This window comes from Narcine bancroftii, chromosome 2 (assembly GCF_036971445.1).
Source record: "Narcine bancroftii isolate sNarBan1 chromosome 2, sNarBan1.hap1, whole genome shotgun sequence".
Taxonomy (NCBI): Eukaryota; Metazoa; Chordata; class Chondrichthyes; order Torpediniformes; family Narcinidae; genus Narcine; species Narcine bancroftii.
In genome coordinates, this window is record NC_091470.1 from 159,687,250 (window position 1) to 159,710,732 (window position 23,483).

The 23,483-nt window shown below is 42.4% G+C and overlaps 1 protein-coding gene across 4 annotated transcripts in view; it reads right to left on the reverse strand.

Annotated features, from left to right (window-relative positions):
- LOC138754542 (forkhead-associated domain-containing protein 1-like) overlaps positions 1-23,483 on the reverse strand; it is a 157,838-nt gene that overhangs the window by 21,120 nt on the left and 113,235 nt on the right. For all 4 annotated transcript variants that reach the window (XM_069918944.1, XM_069918945.1, XM_069918942.1 and 1 more), the window contains 4 exons: positions 20,158-20,302; positions 16,277-16,410; positions 9,018-9,113; positions 5,458-5,678 (listed from right to left, as the gene is read on the reverse strand). In XM_069918944.1, the coding sequence (XP_069775045.1) occupies positions 5,458-5,678; positions 9,018-9,113; positions 16,277-16,410; positions 20,158-20,302 (596 nt within the window). The remainder of the gene's footprint in view (positions 1-5,457; positions 5,679-9,017; positions 9,114-16,276; positions 16,411-20,157; positions 20,303-23,483) is intronic.

Genomic DNA, 23,483 nt, shown 5'->3' on the forward strand with positions numbered 1-23,483 from the left:
ATAGATAACCTTTCCTTTCCTTTAGAGAATGGGAGAGAAAAGGAATCAAAAAAATAGAAAATTGTTTTTCGGGAAATAAATTATTATCTTTTGAACAAATGAAGTGCAAATATGGTATAACTCACGATACAATGTTTGCATACCACCAACTGAAAAACTACTTGAAGGACATATTGGGAAGCAGGCTGAGGTTACCAGAAGGAAGCAGTTTTGAATATGTGATTACAGACACAATGATAATTAAAAGATTTATAACAAACATGTACATCAAACTACAAGAGAAAGAGAACGAGGAAACAAGCTGTAAACCTAAACAAAAATGGGAACAATATCTAAACCTAAAGATTAAAAAATGAAACATGGGAAAAGCTATGCTCCGGAACTCTGAGAAATACAATAAACACGAAGTTACACATGATACAATATAATTGGTTACACAGGCTATATATCACGCCCCAAAAGTTAAATAAATGGGACCCAACATTATCAGATCGATGTTTTCGCTGTAAGAAGGAAATGGGAACAGTACAAGCAATTTGGGCATGTGAGAAAGTGGAAAAGTTTTGGGAAGATCTAAATCAGGTATTAAATAAAATCACAAAAAGCAACATACCAAAAAATCCAGAGATCTTTCCTCTAAGTAAAATAAGAAGTAAAGAACTTGGCCTCGATTTGGATGGAGCACAAAAAAGATTTATTATGATAGCCTTAGCTGTAGCAAAAAAATGTATAATGTCAACCTGGAAATTAGAAGACAGCCTGAGAATACAGCAATGGTACATAGAAATGAATAAATGTATTCCATTGGTAAAAAATAACATAATTTAAGAAATAACATCACAGTATTTGAACAAATTTGGGAACCGTACATGGAACACAACAGAGAAGTCCTACCGCGGACCTCCACCCCCTAAAATGACAGAAGGAAAAGGAGACGATATGAACTGACCCAGTATGTAAAAGTAGATGACACAATTTTCTTGTTTATTTTCATTGTGTGATGACATTGTTTAATGGGTTTAATGTATCATATATCTTGAACATTGATTGGGTGGGGAGGGGGTTGGGAAGGAGGGAGGGAAGGGAGAGGGGAAAAAGGGGAGAAAATGTGTATATTCAAGAGGGAAAGGTTTATGTGTATTTTGGTCAATATGGTTCATAGTGTGAAAAATAAAAAAAATTTAAAAAAAGGAACTTGGGCAATGTCCTTGACTAAAAGACTGAAGCTCCTGGAACTTAGTCACCCAAACACACTGACAATTGAGGGGCATCGCTGTGATGCAGTTGGTAGAGCTCATCTCCCTCTCAGTAATTCAGGTTCAATCCTGACCTTGGATGCTCTCTGATCGGAGTTTGCACCTTCTCCCTGTGACCATGTGAGGCTTCTTTCAGGGGCTCTAGTTTTTTTCCACTCACTTCATGCAATTCTTTGAGCGCCTGCCCAATTTTTGGCGCACCTGAAGTGAGGCCCAGGCCTGAAGCATCAACCTCCTCCTGCTCTTCATGGACGCTGCCCAACCTGCTGAGTTCCTCCAGCACCTTCTGTGCACTGATGATGACGATGTCACCAGGTCAAGAAGACTTAAGTTAAAAGGTGAGGCTGGATAGGCTGGGACCTTTCTCCCTGCATTATTGGAGGAAAGGGGGGGAGGGGCCTTGAGGGGGTGCAGGAATACCCAACTTTACAGAACTAGAGCATTCCTATAAAACCTTTCGTAAGCTGAAATGGTGGTGTAAAGCGAAGCCCCATTCACTACCAACGAAGGCAATTTTCGAAAAAAGCAAAAACCCAGTCAAATCCTTTCGTAAAAAGCGAAAACAAGTTTCTTCATAAAGGCAAATTTTCATAAAGCAAGTAGTTGTAAAACAGCATAATACCTGTATTCAAATTCACAGGAATCATAATCAATGGCCATAGTCTTTTTCCCCAGGAAACTAGAGGACATAGATTTAAGGTGAGAGGGGAAAAATTTAAAAGGGAACTTTTTCCAAACAGAAGGTGGTATGAGCTGCCAGAGGAAGTGGGAGAGACAGACACAATTGTAATCTTGAAAAGAGACAAGAACATGGATGGGAAAAGTTCAGAGGGATATGGACAAATACAGGTCTAGCTCAGGTAGAACTTAGTTGGCATGGACATGTTTGGTCAAAGGGCCTGTTTAACTCAGTGATCAACTCACCCCTCAGTGTCAGAGCTTTGCCACTATTCAAGTTGAGGAGCTATCGATGCAATGGGCTGCTTTAGATCTTGTAGTGTGTAAAGGAAAAGTGTTATCTGATGATTTGGTAGATAAAGGTGTTGCCGGGAACAATAACCACAATATATAATCAAATAAAACATAAAATTGCAATTTCAGGCTGAAACCAGGATCTTAAATCTGGATAAAGCAAACCACAAAGGTGTGTGTTCACTGTTGTTGATGGGGACAGTTTAATAGTAACGTGTATGACAAAGAACGAGGAATGGTCAACTTCCAAAGAACTTGCAAGCAAGTCATAAAAGAACAGGAAAAGTGGTCCAGCCATGGCAATCCAGGGATTGATAGATCAAAGGGAAAGTTTTTATATCGTTGCCAAAAATAACTGAGGACTGGATTTCAGAAGTAAAACACCAGCCTCCGAATGCAACACAAAATGAGGGAAGGTACCCGAACAAATGGTTTGTTTTGTTTGGGGGCCTGCCTACATTTTGCTCATACCTTGATGAAAGGTTCAAGCCCTGCTGAGTTTCTTCAGCACTGTGTTTTGACTAGATATTAGAACTGTGCATCGGAGGATAGAAGCATTGCAAAGGAAACGTTGTTGAGAAACTTAAAAACAACATTGGGAAGTACAAGGGTTCACACCCGGTTCCAGGCACAGAAGTGTGATGCCCAAATGAAAGCCTCTTTTAAAGTACAGTGGAGTAGATAACTGGGATTGGATTTGGTTGACCAAGGGTGCTATCAATACTCAGAAGAGTACAAGCTTAGGATCACCAGCCAGTCTTTGATATACAATGTGGTAAACACTCAAGGAACAGCTTCCCCTTGTTATTTCTGATGTTCACACTGCAGTGATCTACCTCCAGACTGGTTGACATCACATTGGTCTGTGGGCTCAGCATTGTATATACAGGCATGCTGTGATGAAACACGGAGACAAAAGTACTGACATATATTGATCGGTACCTTGTTCACTCACTGTAATTACAATTCTAACTATTTTGTGTCACCACCAGTTCAATTTTCATATTTCAGTCTTCAGGGGCTAACATTCTCCTGAACACTAACTATTCTACCCTGGCCAATTCTGATGGCTTGAGAATCAATACAACCCCGTTGAATTTCTCATCTCGTGTCCTGAGGCAGGTAGATTAAATGATCCATCTATAGTAGATGGCATCAAGACATGTTGATAGCTATAATCTCAGCACAAATTCATCCATTCACCCCGATATTAAATCAAAACACAGCGGCGCGGTGTCATTGATGACAGCAAAAATAATCTCACACAGCTATCAATGTCTTCCATCTTCGAACAGTATTTGCATTAAAATTCATTATTCCTTCGATTCTTTCCATCAACCGAGATTCCAAGATATCATAGAAACAATTCTCTTTTTAAAAAAAAATGACCTTGCTTCTCTGCAGATTCCACAGTCGCCAGAACTCTTCACTATCAGAACATAAAAACGGCTGAGAATTCCTGGCCCATCTTTCGCTGATTTTCCTCTTTTTCCTGTTATGTTGGGTTGTAATGTGTGGGGAAGGATCTACAGCTGATTGTGCCACCAACCCACCCCTCACTTTAATCATGATTACACATCAGTAGCATTCTGAAGGGTTCAGGTAAAAGGTCATCAAAAATCGTCAACCTGAAGTGCCAACTGCGTTTTTCTCTCCACAGATGCTTCCTGACTTGCTGAGTATTTTCCTCATTTTCTGTTTTCATTTCAGAAGCATTTGATTGGCTGTAATCCACTTTGAAACAACCTGAACCCTTGGCAGAACCACGATAATGGAAGTTTCTGCTGTCTTCATATTGCAACTCCAATGGTGGTGCACGATGGGAACATAGGAGCAAAGAAACCCATTCAGAAGGTGCCCAGACTGGAGCCAGGTATCAAAGAAGACTTTAATCCAGAGATGAGGTCAAGTCCCCATGACGAATGGGAGTCCTGATACTTACACTGGAGGGAGGAGTGCAGGGAGAGTGATGTCAATGGGCAGGAAAGGCCAAAGATGCTAAGAAGATGAATAGATGCCCAACAATGGGAAGACTCAAAAGGGTGCCGGATGGGTTGGGGAAGAGAATGCGAAGAGAAGTTGCAGGAAACGGGATGGAGAGAGGGGAAGACGTGCAGAGAGATAGAGCAAGGTTAAGTGACTGGGTGAAAGGTCTGGGAAACAGCACTGAGATCACCCACTTTAGAAGGAAAAACTGTTTTAAATCTGCTTATTATTTAAAGGGTGAAAAATTCCTGCGGGCCGTGTGCAGAGCGATGTGCACAAATCTCAAAAGTTAGTTTGCAGGCGCAGCGGGTAATCAAGAAGGCAAATGGTTTGTTGGCCTTCAATGCAAGAGGAATTGAATTGAAGAGCAGAGGGGTTCTGCTGCAACTTTACACTGTACTGACAAGGCCACACACCTGGAGCTTCTGGTCTCTTTACCCGAGAAAGGATAACCTGGCTTTGGAGCAGTGCAGAGGAGGTTCCCCAGGTTGATTCCAAAAATGAGGTGGCTAGCTTATGAGGAGAGATTGAATCGCTTGGGTATATAAACAATGGAGTATACTCTGAATGAGTTTCGATTGGTTCTGTATTTACAGTCAGGTGACTTGGTCAGGATGAGGGATCAAGCCACAGCAAAGTAATTCACACAGTTAAGGAGGAAATTGTTGAGCTTGACTATCTATTTAGCAGTCCACCAATTCTTGGGAAATTCAGCAGGTCAAACAGTGTACTTTACGAGGCAAAGATAAAGAGACATAAACCAACATTTCTTTCAGGTTTGAGCCCTTCATCAAGGTGTGAGCAAAATGTAGGCAGGTGCCCGAACAAAATGATAGTGGGGGGGGGGGGGAGTGGAGTGAAGGGCAGAGGGAGGAGCACAGTTCTTCAGGTAATAGGTGGATAAGGGAGGGAGCGCACACCAGTGAACATGGGGAGGGGGGGGGATGGCTCTGTGATTGGAGAGGGAAATGGGTGGAGAACTGGAGAGAAGGAGACAGCAGAAACCGGAGAAGTTGACCTTAATTCCATCCTGCTGGAGGGAGCCGAGATGGAAAATTTGTTGTTGCTCCTCCAATTGGTTTGGTGGTACATGAGGCCACGGACAGACATGTCAGCATGGGAGCAGGGTTGGCCACTGGGAGATCCCTGACACTGATGCAGACAGAGTGAAGGTGCTCAGTAAAACCATCGTCTTACTGACATCGAGTTGACCGATCTCCCCACTGTCGAGTTTATCACCTACCTGAGCCGTTTCAGATCTTTCTCATAATTTCCCAGCAGCTCGTCTTTTCTCTCCAGCCTACTCTTCAGCTGAACAATGCGACCAGTCATCAGCTCCCCATCCCTCTCCCGGGCTTTTTCCAACTTCTGCCTCTCATCTTGTGGAATGTGCTTCAACAAGAGGGACCCCGACAGCTCCTTCACGTCGAGGAGGCCTGAAAGACCCCTCACTAGATCAAGGTACTGCAGGTGGGAAAGGGAAGAGGGAATGATTTGAAACGCGCATCCAGAAGAAGTGGTGGAGGTGAGATAATGTTTAAAAGACATTTGGACAGGTACATGGGTAGAAAAGATTCAGAGGGACATGGGACCAAATCAGGCTGATGGGACCAGCTTGGTTGGCATGGACAAGTTGGGCTGAATGGCCTGATGACATGCTGTAAAAAAATTTTTTTTTTGGAAATTTTTTTCAAAAATTATACAACATATTAAACTTTTTCTCACAAATACAACAAACAAAAACAAAACAGTCCCTCCCTCTCTTCCATACATAAAGATCCATTCACTGTCACAGCTTACATATATTTTAAGTATATAGAGTACAATTGGGGAAACTACATTTTTATATATATATTTATATAATAGTTACTTTTATACCCTTATTTTTTTCCTTTTTATTACTGTATCTGGGTCCCTATGTGGTCCAGGTGTGGCTGCCAGACCTTTACAAAAGTGTCATATTTGTTCTTTAAGTTATATGTGATTTTTTTTCCCCCTATAGGTATACAGCTGTTCATTTCCGCAGTCCGTCGTGCTATATGTAGAGGGGAGTCAAGACTTCCAAGTTATTGCTGTAAAAGTTCTTGACCCTATGAGTACACGTCATCACTGAAGAGGAAAGGATGGGCCTGCACAATTCTAAAAACCATGCACTTACACACTCCAAAGAATTCACGCAAGGCTGGGATCATGGAAAGCCACAGGCCCAGAGTGAACTGTGGAGATGAGTGACTTGAGATGGATAATCTACACTTGTCTTTGATTGTCCTTGTGAAACACTCAGGAATGACAGGAATCTTTTCCCCACATTGTAATCGTCAGGAGAGAGTCTGGAATGAAGCGTGAGGGTGGTGGAGATTATAATTTGCTGAAAGAGACAGTATGTACAGGAATAGATCCTCCACGAATATCCATGACGCACTAAAGTTATTTTGAATTTAAAAAAATTCTTAATGTCATTTCCATCTTTCTTGTAAGAACAAACAGTAGAAAATATCAGCTGTGGTTCAGTGAGCGCTTGTGGGCCAATCTAAACACCAGCTGCTAACGCATCAAACTCCAGACTGACTCTCCACTGTCCTGAATTGCCCGTGGTATTTTTTCCTCCTGCAAAAGATCTCGCTGCAGCATTTCAAATGGAAACAGGAGTTATCCCCGGTTAGCGTGATGCTATTACAGGGGGCTGTAGGTTAATTGGGTGTATTTGGGTGGCACGGGCTCGTGGGCCGGAAGGGCCTGTTACCATGGTGTAAATTCACATTTAAACCAACACTTATTCCTCATCAGTATCATTAAAAAAAAACCCAGATTTGGTCTTTACCACATTAATGTTTATGGAGCTTGCTGAAAAAGATATTGGCTTTAAAATAATGAGGGATCCACATCTTTTTCTTTCCTGAGATACTCACTGACAATATCATTGCCATAGAACTGTCTCCAAAGGTTGGGAGCCACCCTACTTTGAGGACATTGGCAGGAATTCTGGATCCACGCTACACATAGAATTACTGTAGGAAATGCAGGTATGGTCACCAATGGACCCTGAGGGGCCAAATGTTAAGTTTGCCTTTCTGGCCTGATGCCTTTGGCAGTAAATGTAATGGGATGCTGGGCCTCATTAATTGAGCAGTCGTGAGGTAATGTTGCAGCTCTATAAATCTCTGGTGAGACCACACATTAGAATATTGCAGTGGCGGCACAAGTGTTTGTGTCACCCAGTGCAGTGACTCATGGTATCACTCCCCAACCCCCCCCATATATAGTTGTAAAATAATGGAATAATATGAGATAAATATAGTTGTAAATAGCTTAAATGTAATATATCCTATATTATATGAATACTAACAACAAGTATTTTGTAAAATCTTTCTACGTTGAATTACAAAGTTATTAGTTACATCATTATTAATAAGTGAGCGGAAGCCCTTTTGTGATTGCTCTCCTTTTCCTTTAATTACTATTTCTTTCGCAAAAAAAGTTATTGATGTAGGTTCACAAATACGAATGACCACAATATTGTAGCAAAAACACAGAAAATTTGTCAAAAGCAGCAACGAAAACAACAGCGCTTGCTTGTAGCACGTGCAGATAAAACCACGTGATTCAAAGCATCATTGTAATTGGGTCATAATGGTGGCTCTGACCGGAGCACGTGAGAAGGTTCATAAAGTAAATTAGCATCAAGTTTTAGCCTTGTCGGTATATTGATACATGTAAGCTGGGCTTACGAAAAATGCTTTTGTTGTTAGAACTAACTACAGGGATAATTTTATAAAAAATAATACATTTCTGCTGAAACACTGCACAAAAATTTTATTGATGGTAATTTGGTGTCGCCCCCTCTGATGGTATCACCAGTGCAGTCTATAGCCCCCTAATGACCCCTAGTGTTCAGTTCTGGTCACCTCACTACAGGAAGGATGTGGAAGCTATGGAGAGGGCGCAGAGGAGATTCACCGGGATGTCGACCAGATTGGAAAATATGTCTTATGAGGCAAGGTTAACAGAGCTGGGACTTTTGTCTTTGGAGCGAAGAAGGATGAGAGGAGACTTAATAGACTTATGAAAGGCATACATAAGGTTGCCAGTCAGCACTTTTTTCCCCAGGGTGGGAGTAGCAAACATTTATACAAAGTGAAGGGGGAGCTATCAAGGGCAATTTTTTTTTAAACACATCGAGTTGTGGGTGCCTGGAATGCCTTGCCAGGGGTGGTGGTGGAGGCTGGAACATTAGGGCATTTAAGAGGCTCTTAGGCACATAAAGAAAAATAGAGAGTTATGAGGCAGGCAGAGTTTCAGCTTCCTTTGCTATATAGGTTAGCACAACACCGTGCGCCTAAGGGCTTGTACTGTGGCGTTAAGTTCTTTGTTCTATCTCCTGCCAATACAATTAGAAGATGCATTGTTGTGTCATGGAGTGGCACAAAGGTAGCAGATGACCACACACTGTGTGCGTGAGTGCGCATGTGGCTCAGAACCAAATTAATGTACTATTCACCGAACCGCAGAATGCAATAAAAGGAACTTCATCTGTAGAAAGGAAGGAGGTACAGGAGCGTCAAAATCAGGACCTGCCAAGCTGGGAAAAAACTTCGTCCCGCAGGCTGCGAGATTAATGAACTAAGTAAATCATCCCAAAATATTTATATGTATTTATTTTAATTTAAATCTTTATGTATATATGTGATTATTATGAGCTCTGTATTCTGTATGTACTGTGGTCTGGAGAAACACTGTTTCATTGAGTATGCACAGTCAGATGATAATAATAATAGAAGCAGTATAATATAAACATCAACGTACCGTCCTCTCGCTAAGGTCCAGGGCATCAGACATCTCCAACAATGCAGACCGTTCAATGGATCCTTGACAAGTGTCAAAAGAGTCACTTCTTTGCTTCTACAATGGAGAGAAGAAGTATGAGCTTTACAGAGAACCGCACGCTTTCTGTTGTATGGGAGCACGTCGTCAGTCAGCCTGACTGGCTCATCCAAGTTGTGGGGCCCAGCTTCTGTGCCAAGAAGGTCTAATTGAGGCAGTAACCCTGTCACAGAATTCCTGCACTGATAAGGAATGCCTCAGTTGTGCAGGTTGTGCCAATGCGATGAGGCCTTAATCAAGGATTATTTTATTCAAGGTAGTATTCGAAGTTGTGACATACCACCAATCTGATCTCAGATGACAGGTGGATTAACCAATCATTCTTGTGGGTAATAGATCGATATTGCTGTCATGTTATGTCGGAATAGCAATGGTGATGTTTCTGCAGATTTCATTTCAATTTGGTGGTAAATAGAATAGAGCAGGTAGTTTGGTGGGTGAAGAGCCGATGGATATGTGACGGGCATTTCTGAGAGATCAGGAGTTGACGATTTTTGGTGGGGGAGTGCTGGTTGGGGGAAAGGGATGGATTGGCTATTTGGGAGACAGCTCAGGGGAGTGAAAAGGTTCAGTACAGGGGAGAAAAGATGTTGAACGTGATTCAGTACCTGGGCAGGGGACCCAGAGTGATGTGGCAATGGGAAACCGGGACTGCCTCATGATGGACAATAATTTGGAGCAGCCTTGAGGCTCCCTAGTGCTTTGGGGTGGTGGGGGGGGGGGCAGATCTCAGGGTTGAGGATACTTCGAGCTCACCGCTGGACAACTGGCTGATATCCTGAGGATAATGCGATAATGCTATTAACAATAGTGCTGGGTTTAGTTGGTGACTCTTTGCCTTTGCAGGGCAAGCAAAGATTTTTGTGCACATGACAATAAACAGAATCTTGGATTCAGTCCAACTCGCCCACAATGCTTTATCCAAAAGGGGCATCATATCTCACACGTATCTACACTGAAATCTCATTCAAGGTGGAGCAGTTGGCTCCAGCACCCTGGGTTCGATCCTGACCACGTGGGCTGCCTGTGTGAAGAGTGCAGGTTTCCTCTCACATCTGAAGGTGGATTAATTCTCTCTCAAACCTCTATATAGGTTAAAGGCAAAAAAAAGTTCAAGGGAAGCTGATGGGCATGCCTGAGGAAATATAAATTACAGGGAAATAAAGAGATTGGGACTAATGGGAATACACTGAGACCTAACATGGAACTGATGGGTTGAATGGTCTTCCCCTTTGTCATTATCAGTGAAGAAGGGTGACCGAAATACAGTTTAGTTGGATTGAACTTCTCCACAAATAAGCTGTGCATTTAAAAAAAATAAAATTTAGAGATACAGCATGGTACAGGTCTTTCTGGCCCATGAGCCTGTACTGTCCAAATACACCCATGTGATTAATTACCCTACTAAACCTGTACATTTATGTTACTTTGAAGGGAACCCACGTGATCATGGGGAAATCATATACACTCTTTATAGACAATGCCAGATTTGAACCTGGGTCGCTGGAGCTGTAATCGCATTACGCTAACCATGCTACCATTTGATGGCCCGCGGCTCGGGGGAGGCAAATTTGTCTCGGAAACAGCAGCCTTTGCACTGGAGACTGGAGCCCAGAGTGGAAGTACTGACTTGATGGGTGTAGTGAACATCAACACTTTGTGTTTGTTGCTGCTCGTGGCATCTTGCTGTGCCAACACCTTTCCAACATTTTACCCGCAATCACATCTCAGAGGAATCTTATTAGAAACGATCGCATTTTCTTTTAGAGATACAGTAAACAGGCCCTTGGGGTTGTCAATATTTCGGAGGATCTGCAATCACGAAGAAAGTTCAGCAGTGACGATACTTAGGAGTTTGACGAGACTTGGTACATCACCAAAGACTCTTTCAAATTTTCACAGGTGTATCGTGGAGAGCGTTCTGACTACTTCCAATGCGCAGGGCTGTAAAAAAAAAACTGCAGAGTTCTGAACATGGCCAACTACAAGAGGTGGTGTTTCAAGAAAGTAGCCTTTATCCTCGAGGGCTCTTACCACCCAGGCCCTGCCCTCTTCACTGCTACCATTGGGAAGGAGGTACAGGAGCCTGAGGACGAACAACCAGCAGTACAAGGACAGCTTCTTCCTCTCTGCCATCAGATTCCTGAATGGACAATGAACCGCAGACACTTCCTCGCTTTCTCTTCTTTTTTTTTGCACTAATTTATTTATTTTTATATGTAGTTTTATAGCAGTTATTTGTACAATCTTGCTGCTGCAAAGCAACAAATTTCATCATGTGCTTGTGACAATAAAATTCTGATTCACCAGCCCGCACCGCCCAAATACACCCGCAATGCTCACTGCGATGTGGAAAATTCTTGTGGAGCTCGACTGGCTAACTGAAGGGTTATCCCTTCCTTTTTTTAAATAACTTTATTTATTCGTTCATCAAAGTTATTACATCCAATAAGAAAAATACATATTATGAACGATAAAAAAAATTTCCCCCCCCCTCCCCCTTCTCAGCCAGCTCTCTTTAGGAGAGCCAAAGAAAGAAAAAAGAAAACCAAAATATATTTACTAAAATCTAATCAAGATAAATCTAAATGTAAATATTCTAAATATAAAGACCACTTATTAAGAAAAAAAGAATAATTATCATGTAAAACATATGTAATTTTTTCCATTACCAAACAAGTTTTCATCTCATTATACCATCTATTAATATCAATCACATTAGCATTTTTCCATGCACTTTCTTTACATTTTTTCGCTACAGATAAAGCTAAATATACAAAAATCTGAAATCTAGTTAATCCCAAATCTTTCAAAGGCTTCAACTTACCCAACAAAAATATTGTCGGATCTAAAAGTATTTTAATCTTATACAAATGTTCCAAAAAGATTGTATATGTACACATAACCAAACAGCATGAAAAAATTCCAACCGAATTACCGCATCTAAAACAAGAATCTGATTCACTAAAACCATATTTTTTTTAACTTTTCAGGTGTTAAATACAATAGATGTAAAAAAATTTGTAATTAATCATTGCATAACGAACATTTATCAATCCAGTAACACTATCATGACAAATATCTAACCAATCATCCTCAGAAAAAATAAAATTAATATCCTTTTCCCATTTAATCTTAGATCTATCCCATCCCTTTTTTTCCATACTTCCCTGTAATATTTGGTACATTAATGAAATGTATCCCTTTGGTGCAGTCACAAGAAAAGATTCAAATTTAGTCAAATCAGTTAAAATCATGTTTCTACCAAATATTTGTTTTACTAGAGATCAAAGTTGATAATAAACAAGTAAAGAATTCTCATTAATACCAAAATCTTCCCTCATTTGATTAAAAGATAAAAATTGACCTTCTTTAAAACAATCCCCCCAAATTTTTTATACCTTTAGATTTCCAATGTAATAAGCATTGATTATACACTGAAAAAGGAATAAGTTGGTTATTATATAACGGTGTTAAAGTCAGTAATTTACCCTTAGAACCTATCATTCTATTTTTCCTCATCCATAACTTCATTAAATGTTTAGTATAGGCACATTATATTGTTGTAATAAATTTAAATTCCACCGAAACAAAAATTGATGTGTTTCAAATTCAGAAATATTTGCCATCTCAATTTTAGCCCAACTAGGGGGCCGTTCCAAGTCCATTAATAAACTAATAAATTTAAATTGAGCTGCCTCATAATAATTTTGAAAATGTGGTAAGCATAATCCCCCTAATGCATATTTCCAGGATAACTTATTCAAAGCTACTCTCAGAAATTTACCCTTCCATAAAAATTCCCAAGGGTTGTCCCTTCCTGAAGCTGGGTTGTTTATGAACCAATGGCACAGTCCCAAAATAAAGGGTCAGCCATTCATTCTGCAAACCCTGTTACTCTGTACTGTTCTTGACAGGAAGCAGTGGATGAAATGCAAACTAAATATCCCCCAGGATATTTACACTGCAAATTTAAATCCAGGCAATCGCATTATCCTCAGGATATCAGGTAGATAGCTAACTAACTAGGAATTGACTCAATTAGTGGAGAAATAAGTACCTGTCAAATTTATTAACTTTGACATTTGTGCAATCCCTTTATTTTTTTAATCCCTCTTACAGTCTATCTACTAGTTCTGATTAATCCAGTGTTAAGCCAACTTTATATTTTTGCTGTGCTTTTATTTGCCTGCTATTTATTACATCCTTCCAAAGTGAATAGCACTCTTTTAAATTAATACATTGGTGAGGCCAAATTTGGAATATTTTGTGCAGTTCTTAGTCACCTAACTACAGGATAGCAGCAAGATTGAAAGAGCGCAGAGAAGATTTACCAGGATGTTGCCGGGTCTTCAGGAATTGAGTTACAGGGAAAGATTAAACAAGTTACGACTTTATTCCTCGGATCGTAGAAGAATGAGGGGAGATTTGATAGAGGTTTACAAAATTGTGAAAGGTCTAGACAGAGTGGATGCGAGTAGGCTTTTCCCACAAATTGGGGGAGATAAATAGTTTTAAGTTGAAAGGGGAAAGGTTTAGGGGGAAGATTAGGGGAAAGTTCTTCACTCAGAGAGTGGTGGCAGTGTGGAATGAGCTGCCATCTGATGTGGTGAATGCGGGCTTGCTCTTGTATTTTAAGAATAAATGGGAGAGGTTTGGATGGCTATGGAATGGGAGCAGATCAGTGAGATTAGCGAAATGATGGTTGGCACAGATTAGAAGGGTCGAATGGCAGCAGAGTAAAATCTGTGCTGCAACATTCTATGGTTCTATATCAGCTATCCGAACATTTCACATTGCCGAAGCTCAATTCCCGAACAACTGTGGCATCAACTTGGACGTCATGCCCCCTTGTGGTCCTGCAGTGATTACTATGAAAGGTGGGAAGTGTGCAGAAAATCCAACCACATTCAACATTGGCAAGCAGAAAATGTAAGGAGGGAGATAGCCTGTTGTAAAAAGGTGTGGGGAAAATGGGAGAGGAGCCATCAGACAAAACTCTGGGCTTTATTTGGAAAGAAAGACTTTTCAGAGATGTTCCAAAACATTTCACAAGAGATGACTAATGTGCAGAGACAACTATCTGGTAGAATATCTGATAACTATTTTATACATGGCACCATTAAATACCATCAATGTACTTGATTATACAATGTGTTTGAGGCATTCCTTGTGGGGATGCAGGGAGAGTGTTATCTACAATGCACAGAGGGAGCATTATAGTGAGCAATGTTACACAAGAGAAGTTCAATTTGGTGATAGGTAGGTTTGTAAAGAAATAGTGCATGAATATTACATATTCTCAACCTTTTTCTTTCCACTCACATCCCACTTTAAGCCATCCCTATGCCATAGGTGCTCTGTGATTAACAAAGGATGGCTTAAGGTGGGATGTGAGTGGGAAGGGAAGGTTGAGGATCACTGCTCCAGACCCAACAGTTTCTGAAATATTTTGCTGGAGAAAAATTATCCTTGGCCCATTTCCTTTGGAGTGATGAAACCGTGCACATAACAAGTCAATGAGGTACGATTAAAACAGTGGTTTTCAAACTTTTTCTTTCCACCCACATACTACCTTAAGCAATCCCTTGGTAATCACAGAGCACCTATGGCATGGGGAATACTTAAAGTGGGATGTGAGTGGAAAGAAAATGGTTGAGAGCCACTGGTGTACAGGAAAGTTATATATTGAGCAATAATAATCTGCTGGAGGATCTCAGCAGGTCGAGCAGCATCATGTGGGAGACAAAGTGCCAACATTTCAGGGTGGAACGCTTTGTCATTCTTTTTGTTCCATTGAGATGCTGCTCGATCTGTAATGTACCTCCAGCAGGGTATTTGTGTTTCCTGATTCCTTCCTGTGTGTCTCTATGTAGACACCACTGTTGCACAGGGAACTATTATGTATTGAACAGTATGACATAGGTATTTGTTATCAGGAATAGTGGTTCCATGGAATACGTGCAGAAGTGTGCATTATGCACAATGCTGACTGAGGATCTGCTTAGAACTACACACTATGTTAAACTCATCTCCCTTTCCTTTAATCCCTTCCAGTAAATCAGAAGTTTTTAAGTTTAGACACAGGCTCACCAAATTACATCTAATTGACCTACAACCCCCGGTGGGAGGAAACCGGAGCCCCTGGCGAAAACCTACGCAGACACGGGGAGAATGTACAAATTCCTTACAGACAGAACAGGTCACTGCCGCTGTAACAACGTTGTGCTAACCTCTGATGCTGTGACCTGTCCATGTGCGCAATTGACAGTACCACACTAACGGGTATAATTTAATAAAATTTTAGATATACAGCATGGGTCCATGCCACCCAAATACCCTAATTAACCTACAAATCCCATGTGTTTTGGAGGGTGGGAGGAAACCTGAGCACCTGGATAAATCCCATGCAAAAACGGGGAGAAAAAACGTACAACTCCTTACAGGCAGTTCCGGATTCAAACCCAGGTCACTGGTGCTGCAATCGCATTGTGCTAACCATGCTGCCCTGGGAGGTTTTACAAGGAAGCGCAATGTCGTGGATCTCCGCCATCGCAACGGAGTGAACACTGTGCCAAGTGGGTCACTGCCACACAACGAGCCCTGGAAACAAAACCTGCCTGGACTCCCACTACCCATGACGGAGGCAGACATCAGATGGGGATAAGATGTGCTTTGTTGCGCTGCTTGCCATGACTGAATTGCCTGCTGTCTCGTGGCACATGATCAATAGCACCTTGGCTGCAGGAGGCAGGGAGAGGCAATTGCTCTCATCAGCACAGTCAACAGAGAAAGGACCAATAACCGGCACTGGGGATAAGAAAATTAATGATTTCAGATTTCATTTAAATGAAGTGAAATCTGAAGGGATGATGTAATCGGTGTTATACGACAGAAAATCGGGATGCTGTTTCAGATTTAGAACAAGACTTAATTGCAATATTATCTGAAGCAGAGTCTGATTTTTGTTTTGTGCAACGCTGGAACTGGTTGTAACCCAAACTTTGGTTGGAAATTCCCTTTTGCAGCTCTGCAAAAGTTGCAGTTTGCAAGAAAAATCTACCACTTAAGTAAATTGCTGTACTCATGATATGAAGTTAATGGGGTTTCTTGAATACAGAGCCTAGTGCATCAGAGAACTCGGCAGCAATCAATCAATGGCAAACGTTTGCAACCATTACCATTTCAGCTTCATCGTGACTTTGCGCGGAGCGACCAGGGGTTTCATTATTGCTGAGCATCCGCTGGATCTGCAAGTCCGCCAGTTGCTTCTTCAGAACCGTCAAGTGTTGCAAGGCCTCTTCCTGAGTGGTTCCTGCCAGTGGCACAGATGGAAGATATTAGTGTAAGAAATCTAAAACAAAACTACAACAGCCACGTTACCGCAAACGACGAGAAACTGGAGGGACTCAGCAGTTCGGGTAGCATCCACAGAGAGGAAAAAGTCAGTCAACGTTTCAGTGTTGGAACCCTTCTTCATTCCTCTGTCCCCCTCATCCCTCTTCAACTCTTGCAATGAAACTGAACTCCAGATGAAGAGTTGAAGCAACCCTCCCCGATAGGCTCTATCAATAACCACGGTCGAGAGTGGGGAATGATAGGCTTTAATAAACACAAGACTTTGGCTGGCCTGGATCCAGCTACAGGAATGCCCAGAAGGGGGGGGGGGTGGAGGGAGGTAAACCTTTATGGCCAGGTCATAAGGGGAGAGACATAGATGAGTCGCTAGTGGGCAAACCACCGTCATACATACCACAGCACACAGGTTGGGGATAATATACAAGGAGAAAACATATCACTACATCCCCCCCCCCACCCCACCCTCCGGTTTCTCCCTTGAAAAGTGTGAACCTTCGATGAGAGGAGAGTAGATGGAGGTATTTAAAATTATGAGGGGTATACCCAGAGTAAATGTAGGCAGGCTTTTTCCACAGAGGGTAAGTGAGATATAAATCAGAGAACATAGGTTGAGGGTGAAAGGGAAAATGTTGAGGGGGAACTTCTTTCACACAGAGAGTGGTGGGAGTATGGAACAAGCAGCCAGCTGAATTTTAAAAAAAGTTTAGACACGTAGCACTGTAACAGGCCAATTCGGCCATATGAGTCCATGCTGCCCAATTTACACCTCATTAACCTACACCCCGGTAAGTTTTTGAAGGGTGGGAACAAACTGGAGTCCCGGAGAAAACGTACAAACTCCTTACAGACAGTGCGGGTTCAAGTTTAACATTTAAGAAGAATCTGGACAGGTACATGGACGAGACGAGTAAGGAGGCCTATGCACTGAACGCAGGTCAGTGGGAAAAGGCTGAAAAATAATTTGGCACAGACTAGAAGGGCCGGTTTCTGGGCTACAATGTTCCAATGGGCTTCTCTTAACCCTTTGGACTCCAGCCATTTTTTAACCCTTCATAATGTATTCTCTGGACTGGGTCCATGGCTAAACTACAGTTTGAAAGTTCAAAATCAGTACACACCCGCTGATGGTTGGGTATAAATCCAGGCCTGGAAAACAGGGACACGGAGTACATGCGGTTGAGGGTAGTCACTGGAAAGGTAGTCCAAAGGGTTAATCTTCTGGGCAGACAAATGAAGCTCATAATGCAACAGAAGTGGCCTTGGAGGGAGAACGAGGAGCAGACAGGAAGAGCATGGGCAGAGAGGGAGAGAGAGACCATAGGGTGAGATCAAGCGATCGTAAGAGAGCTAGGCAGGGGTGGTGAAGACACAAGGTAACATGACAATGTATAAAGACAAACTAGCAGAGAATGCACAAGTTAGAGAATGAAAGGGAGGGATAACGTAGCTTTGATTTCAATATTTTGGAGAGACGTCCAGTCATTGTTATTTGCTGCAGGATCCAGCATCTATCATATTTTGTGTCTCTACTTTATAGAACTATAGACCAGCAACTGGCTTTAGATGAGAATAGTCGTCATTACCAGGAACCTTTGGGAGCAGCAGATTTCTCCAAGAGGTTGCAATCAAAGCAGCAACTGTCAGATGAGGTAAGGAACCGACATTAATGTTGACCGGGCTGACGATGAATGATGCCTGTTTATTTCTACAAAAGGCAGTGCTGACTGGTTCCAAAACCCTGAGTAAATCATCCGTGGAGGCGGGGGGTGGGGTGCTCAGAGAAACAATGAACAGAGCCAGGTGTCAGGAACTTGTTTGAAAGGGTTGGTGATGAGCCAGCAGGCTTGAGCTCCTTCAGAGATCTGTGCCTCCGGAGGTGTGGCTGGAGGGAGATTGGCCAATGCTCATCTTTTCCCTTTCGCTCCCAAAGTGATGGTGGAAGGGGCAGTGCAGGTAAATTTTAAATTTAGGGATACAGCACGGTAACAGGCCCACGAGCCCATGCTGCCCAAATACCTGAATTAACCTATGTTTTGAAAGGTGAAAGGAAACCGGAGCACCTGGAGGAAACCCACCAGGCATGGGGAGAACGTGCAAACTCCTTTCAGACAGCGGTGGATTTGAACCCAGGTCGCTGGCGCTGTAATCGCGGTGCGCTAACCATACCTTCCATTGTAAGTTCAATGCTCCACAGTCACCCAACAGACTCAGGTGGAAGAATTAGACAGTGTCAAGGTTTTTCTATGCAATTGCCTCCCACCCCCTCCCAAATTCCCTCTCTCATGAGACATCGAGTCCAACTGGGGTTCCAAGAGATGACTCATTTATGCCTAGATGATATCTTGCAGAGAGATCATTGGTCTTGGATAGGAGAGGCCAATTTATTCTTTAGAATAAGATCACTGAAACTGGTGCCTGCTGCAGTGCAATGTGGATTAACATCATGCATTAACATCGTTGTGTTTGAAGTGTGTACAGTTTTGTTTTTAGATATACAGCACGGTAATAGGCCTTTCCGCCCACAAGCCCGTGCTTCCCAATTAACCTTCAACCCCCTGTACATTTTGAACAGTGGGAGGAAACCGTTGCACCCAGATGAAACTGGACAGACACGGGGAGAATGTACAAACTCCTTACAGAGTTTCTAACCCCGGTCCCGATCGCTGGCGCTGTAACAGCAATACGCTAACCACTTCGCCAACTAGGCCGGGATACCTTTATGGGTAAATTCTGCTTGCCAAGCTTTTAGAAGGGTGTCCGTAAGCTGCAAGGGATAAAGAAAAAATTTACAAGGGTGTTACTGGGATGAGTGCTTGAGTTACGAAGCTGGAGGTAAAGAAAGACATGATGGGCATAGATACAATGAATGGTCCCCGAGGGTAGGAGACTCTAAAGCAAGAGGGGATAGGCTGAAAGTGAGGGGGAATGGTTTAAAGAGGGGTAAATGTTCACACAGAAGGTACGTGGAACAAGATGCCAGAGAGAGCGGAGGCAGGTGTAATTATGATGTTTAAAAGACTTTTGGACAGGTACCTTGATGGGAAAGAGTTAGAGTGAAATGAGCCAAGTGTAGGCAAATGCAACTTTCTCATAAGGACAACTTGAGCTGAATGTGCTAGATGGTTCATAATAACAAGACATTCTTCCGTAAGTTCTTTATTAGCTGTAAAAAGCTGTGGGATAATCTATTCGTTGTGGCACTGAATTTGGGTGAACAATAAATTGCTATCTACCTCCACTGCCAAGGACCGGGTCACCAGGAGCATGTACACACTATCACCCACCCCCCACCTGCCCTCCCACAGGTTTCTCTCTAAGTCTCACAGAATACTGACTTGACAATGTAATGCCATTTTTTCATCCGTGGATTTAATCCCTGGAAATCCTGATCCAACAATATTTTCACCAGAAGGGTTGGGCGCTCGACGCTTGAGAAGGCAATTACGGAAGACTTTGCTCTTGGGAAGTGAGTCAATGAAATTGTTGCTACTTTTAGATGTTCCTGGTGGAAGGGGTATCCTGGGGACAGAGATCTGGGAATGGGCTGACCTGTGACCAGTTGGACCATGAGTGATTCAGGAGAAGCTGGGAGAACAGGAGTGTGGGGAATGAGTGGCTACCTCCAGGGTTGTTCCAGCTGCAAACCTTGGTGATATTTCTGCTCGCTCGCGACTGGTGAGTGAAGGAACTGACAAACCCTTACTGGGAGAGCAACCTTGCTCCAGAGTCTTTATTCTGGCTCGTAGCTCAGCCATTGCTTCACGCTGCCGCTGAATGACCTCCTCGTGCCGGTGACCTTTGCATTGTGCTGCAACCATCGCGAGGTCGGATTTCACATGGTCCTGCAACTGGATATTTGAACAGAAAAGTTATTTTGCTCTGTGATGTGTGAGAAATCCCACTCCTAAACGCAGGGAGGAATGAGACTCAAATGTTTACCAATTGACAGCAGGATTTCATTTTCACCGGAAATGCACTGCAGATCAGGCAGGAGAGTTATTGTTGGAGTAGAGAGAGCACCCGTTTGCTAATTGTTTCCAGACGTTTTGTTTTTAATCTCAGATTTTCCATGTCTAAAGTTTGTTTGTCTTTCATTTAATTTTGATTGACCCTTCGCATTTTAATTTATTCTTGAGGGCAACTTGTGAGGAAGGTTGGACAGTGGCTAGCGTTTATGACGAGACAAACTTAAAAATGTCAACACAAAACCAGGGGTCATTTTATATGCCAAGTCTAAAATCCGACTGCTGTCAGCTCTGCTCAGGTTTTAAACGACCTGTTTAAGGAGCCAGTGGTGGTTTACTTTAAAAAATGCTCATAAAATTTAAATCTTTACTGTGCTTTTACAATATTGTGACAGCATCACTCCACTGGCCAGTAGTAAATGCCAGACTTGGGGAAGTCTTATACAGTGAGTATAGCTCAAAGCCCACATTGTAAGTGGTAATTCTGGGGGTTGTCTTAAACAAGTGTCATCTTCTACGCCTGCATATACAGAATGTTTGTGGTAACGACAGGAAGGTCAGATGGCTGGACTTCCATCATGATTGAGTGACTTCCCCTTCTATTCGTAAAGCGGCACGAAGCTCGTTTCCACTGGAAAAATATCTTCAAGATGTAGCTATAAACTCAATTGCCTGGATATTTTAAGGCAAGTAGCCAGTCACATTGTTCATGGCAGATCAGCCATCCTTTCATGGGCTTGGAAACTCAGGGAAGGCCTTGTACAATCAAAGGGGGCATCCATCACATGCTCTACAAGTTAAGGGAACCCTGAGTACGTCAGGCTGTGGAGGAGAGCAGGCAAGAGATGCAGGTGGGAGAAGGGTCAGAGATCAATGATGGGGAGAATGATTAAAGCCAATTGCTTGATAAAAGGGTTGAGGGCCAATACGGGCAAGGGGAAGAGTAGGATTCACTCAGGAGTGAGGTGACTGAGAACGTGAGGAGTAGGAACAAGACCACATCACTCAGCACCTTCACTATTCACTCAGCCTCTTCCACTATCCCTTTAACTGTGCCTTCTTCAAGGTCTAAAACCCTACTGAATGAACTCAGCCACAGTTCTCTGGGATACTCGATTCCAAAGATTCACCTCCTCCTGGGTAACAAGGTTTCTTCTCATCTCAGTCCTCAAATCCCGACTCCTTACTTTGAGGCAGGGACACATGGTTCCAGGAATACTTTACTCCAGATCTCATTCATAACAGCAGTTGCCCTCCAATATCAGATTGCGTAGTAATCCTTTCTTGTAACACAATGGCCTGTTCCTCAACATATCATCAGGAAAATCGTTCACAAATTCATCCATCCATCAGACTATCACTGCAAGCTTGATTAAAATCCCTCTTCATTATTGCATTACCTTTAATGATCTGATTTATCACATACCCTTGCATTGTTGGTTTACTATTTCGGATTCCATGCAACATCCTTCACTGGTTTCTACTCTTTATTCTTAGCTTCATCCAAAAGTGATTTTTCAGAGCTAAAAATTCCTTTCACTTTACTGCCTTTATCTCATTCTTTCACATCAGGGTTCTCTTTCTCCATTTTGCCCATCTCTTTTAAAGATGAAGTATCCGAGAATATTTCATTCCTAACCTTACCTACTTTGCAACTATGTATGTTTCTCAGACGAGACCTATTTATTTCTATTTGGTGAGACTCATCCTCCTGCCTTGTTCTGATTGCTATTTGCATTCAGATAAAGAGCCTTCCGTTTTGTCTTTGTGCCATATCCCCTGCTCTGACTCCAATTGGCTGAATGTCTTCATTCTCTGTCCCCTCCCGACAGACCTTGGTTATCGTCGCGCATTTTCCTGCACCGCTGCTCGGATCTTTCTCATTTACCAGTTCTTAAAATACTCCTTGCCGCAACCCATCCGACCACTGTCAGATATTGATTAGGTATGGGGCAGCCCAAATCAAGTGAGGCCTGTTTCAACTGAACAACTTCCAATTTGCTCAGTACTGGTATGGAATTGGACATTTTGGCATCCGCAGCTTGGTGCCGGAGATCTTGGTGCTCGCATTTGGCGATGGATGTGGCATTTATTATATTTTTAATTAAATATAACAAATATGAAATTATTAATTTATGACAATTTCAATTAAATATAATGGAATAATGTCTCCGCACTCCCATCTCCCCGCAGTACGCAAGACTCTAGGTCTTGGTGGGCAATGTAGGTATTGACAGCAACACTGTGAATGCACTCCCCTCTCTCTGCAGTGACTGTTGGCGCCAAAATGTCCAGCGCCAAACTGTGGGCAGCAAAATGTCCAGCGCCAAATTGTGGATGTCAAAATGTCCTCGACCTGTAATGGTACCAGTGCCTCATAAATTGAAATCCTTCCTTACAATGGAACATTCGAGCACAGTACAGGGCTTTCAGCACACAATATTGTGCCGACACATGTAAACTTACTTCACAGCAATCAAATCCTTCCCTACAAAACACTCGTGCTTATCTAGGAGTCTTTTCAATGTCCCTATTGTACCAGCCTCCATCACCACCCCCCAGCAATGCCATCCAGGCACCTACCCTTCTATATGTAAATAAAACATACTTTTGACATCTTTCCACCACTCCCTTAAACAAATAACCTCTGGTATTTGCTAATATCGCTCTGGGAGTAAGGTGTTGGCTGACAACCCTATTTATGCCCCAATCTTGTATACTTCTCATCCATCGTTGCTCCAATCTTTGAGCCACGTTTTTAATTTTCTGATCTTATTTATCCTGCAACAAGTCTCGGGTTGTGGAATATTACCTTTCTCATTTGGTCCTAGTCTGCTCATATTTTTTTTCCAACGGACCAATCAACCGGATCTTTCCACCCTCACTCCTCTCCACTTGTTGAGGAGATACCCTTAACCCCAGAGCTGCGATGCAACATTGCCTTTGGGAAGTCACATAGAGCAAAATCCCTGGTACTCAGCACCTATGGAGATTGGTAGATGCTGGATAAATGTATTTTCTGGTTGCTTGAGACTTACTCTTACAATGTCTAATTAAAATATCA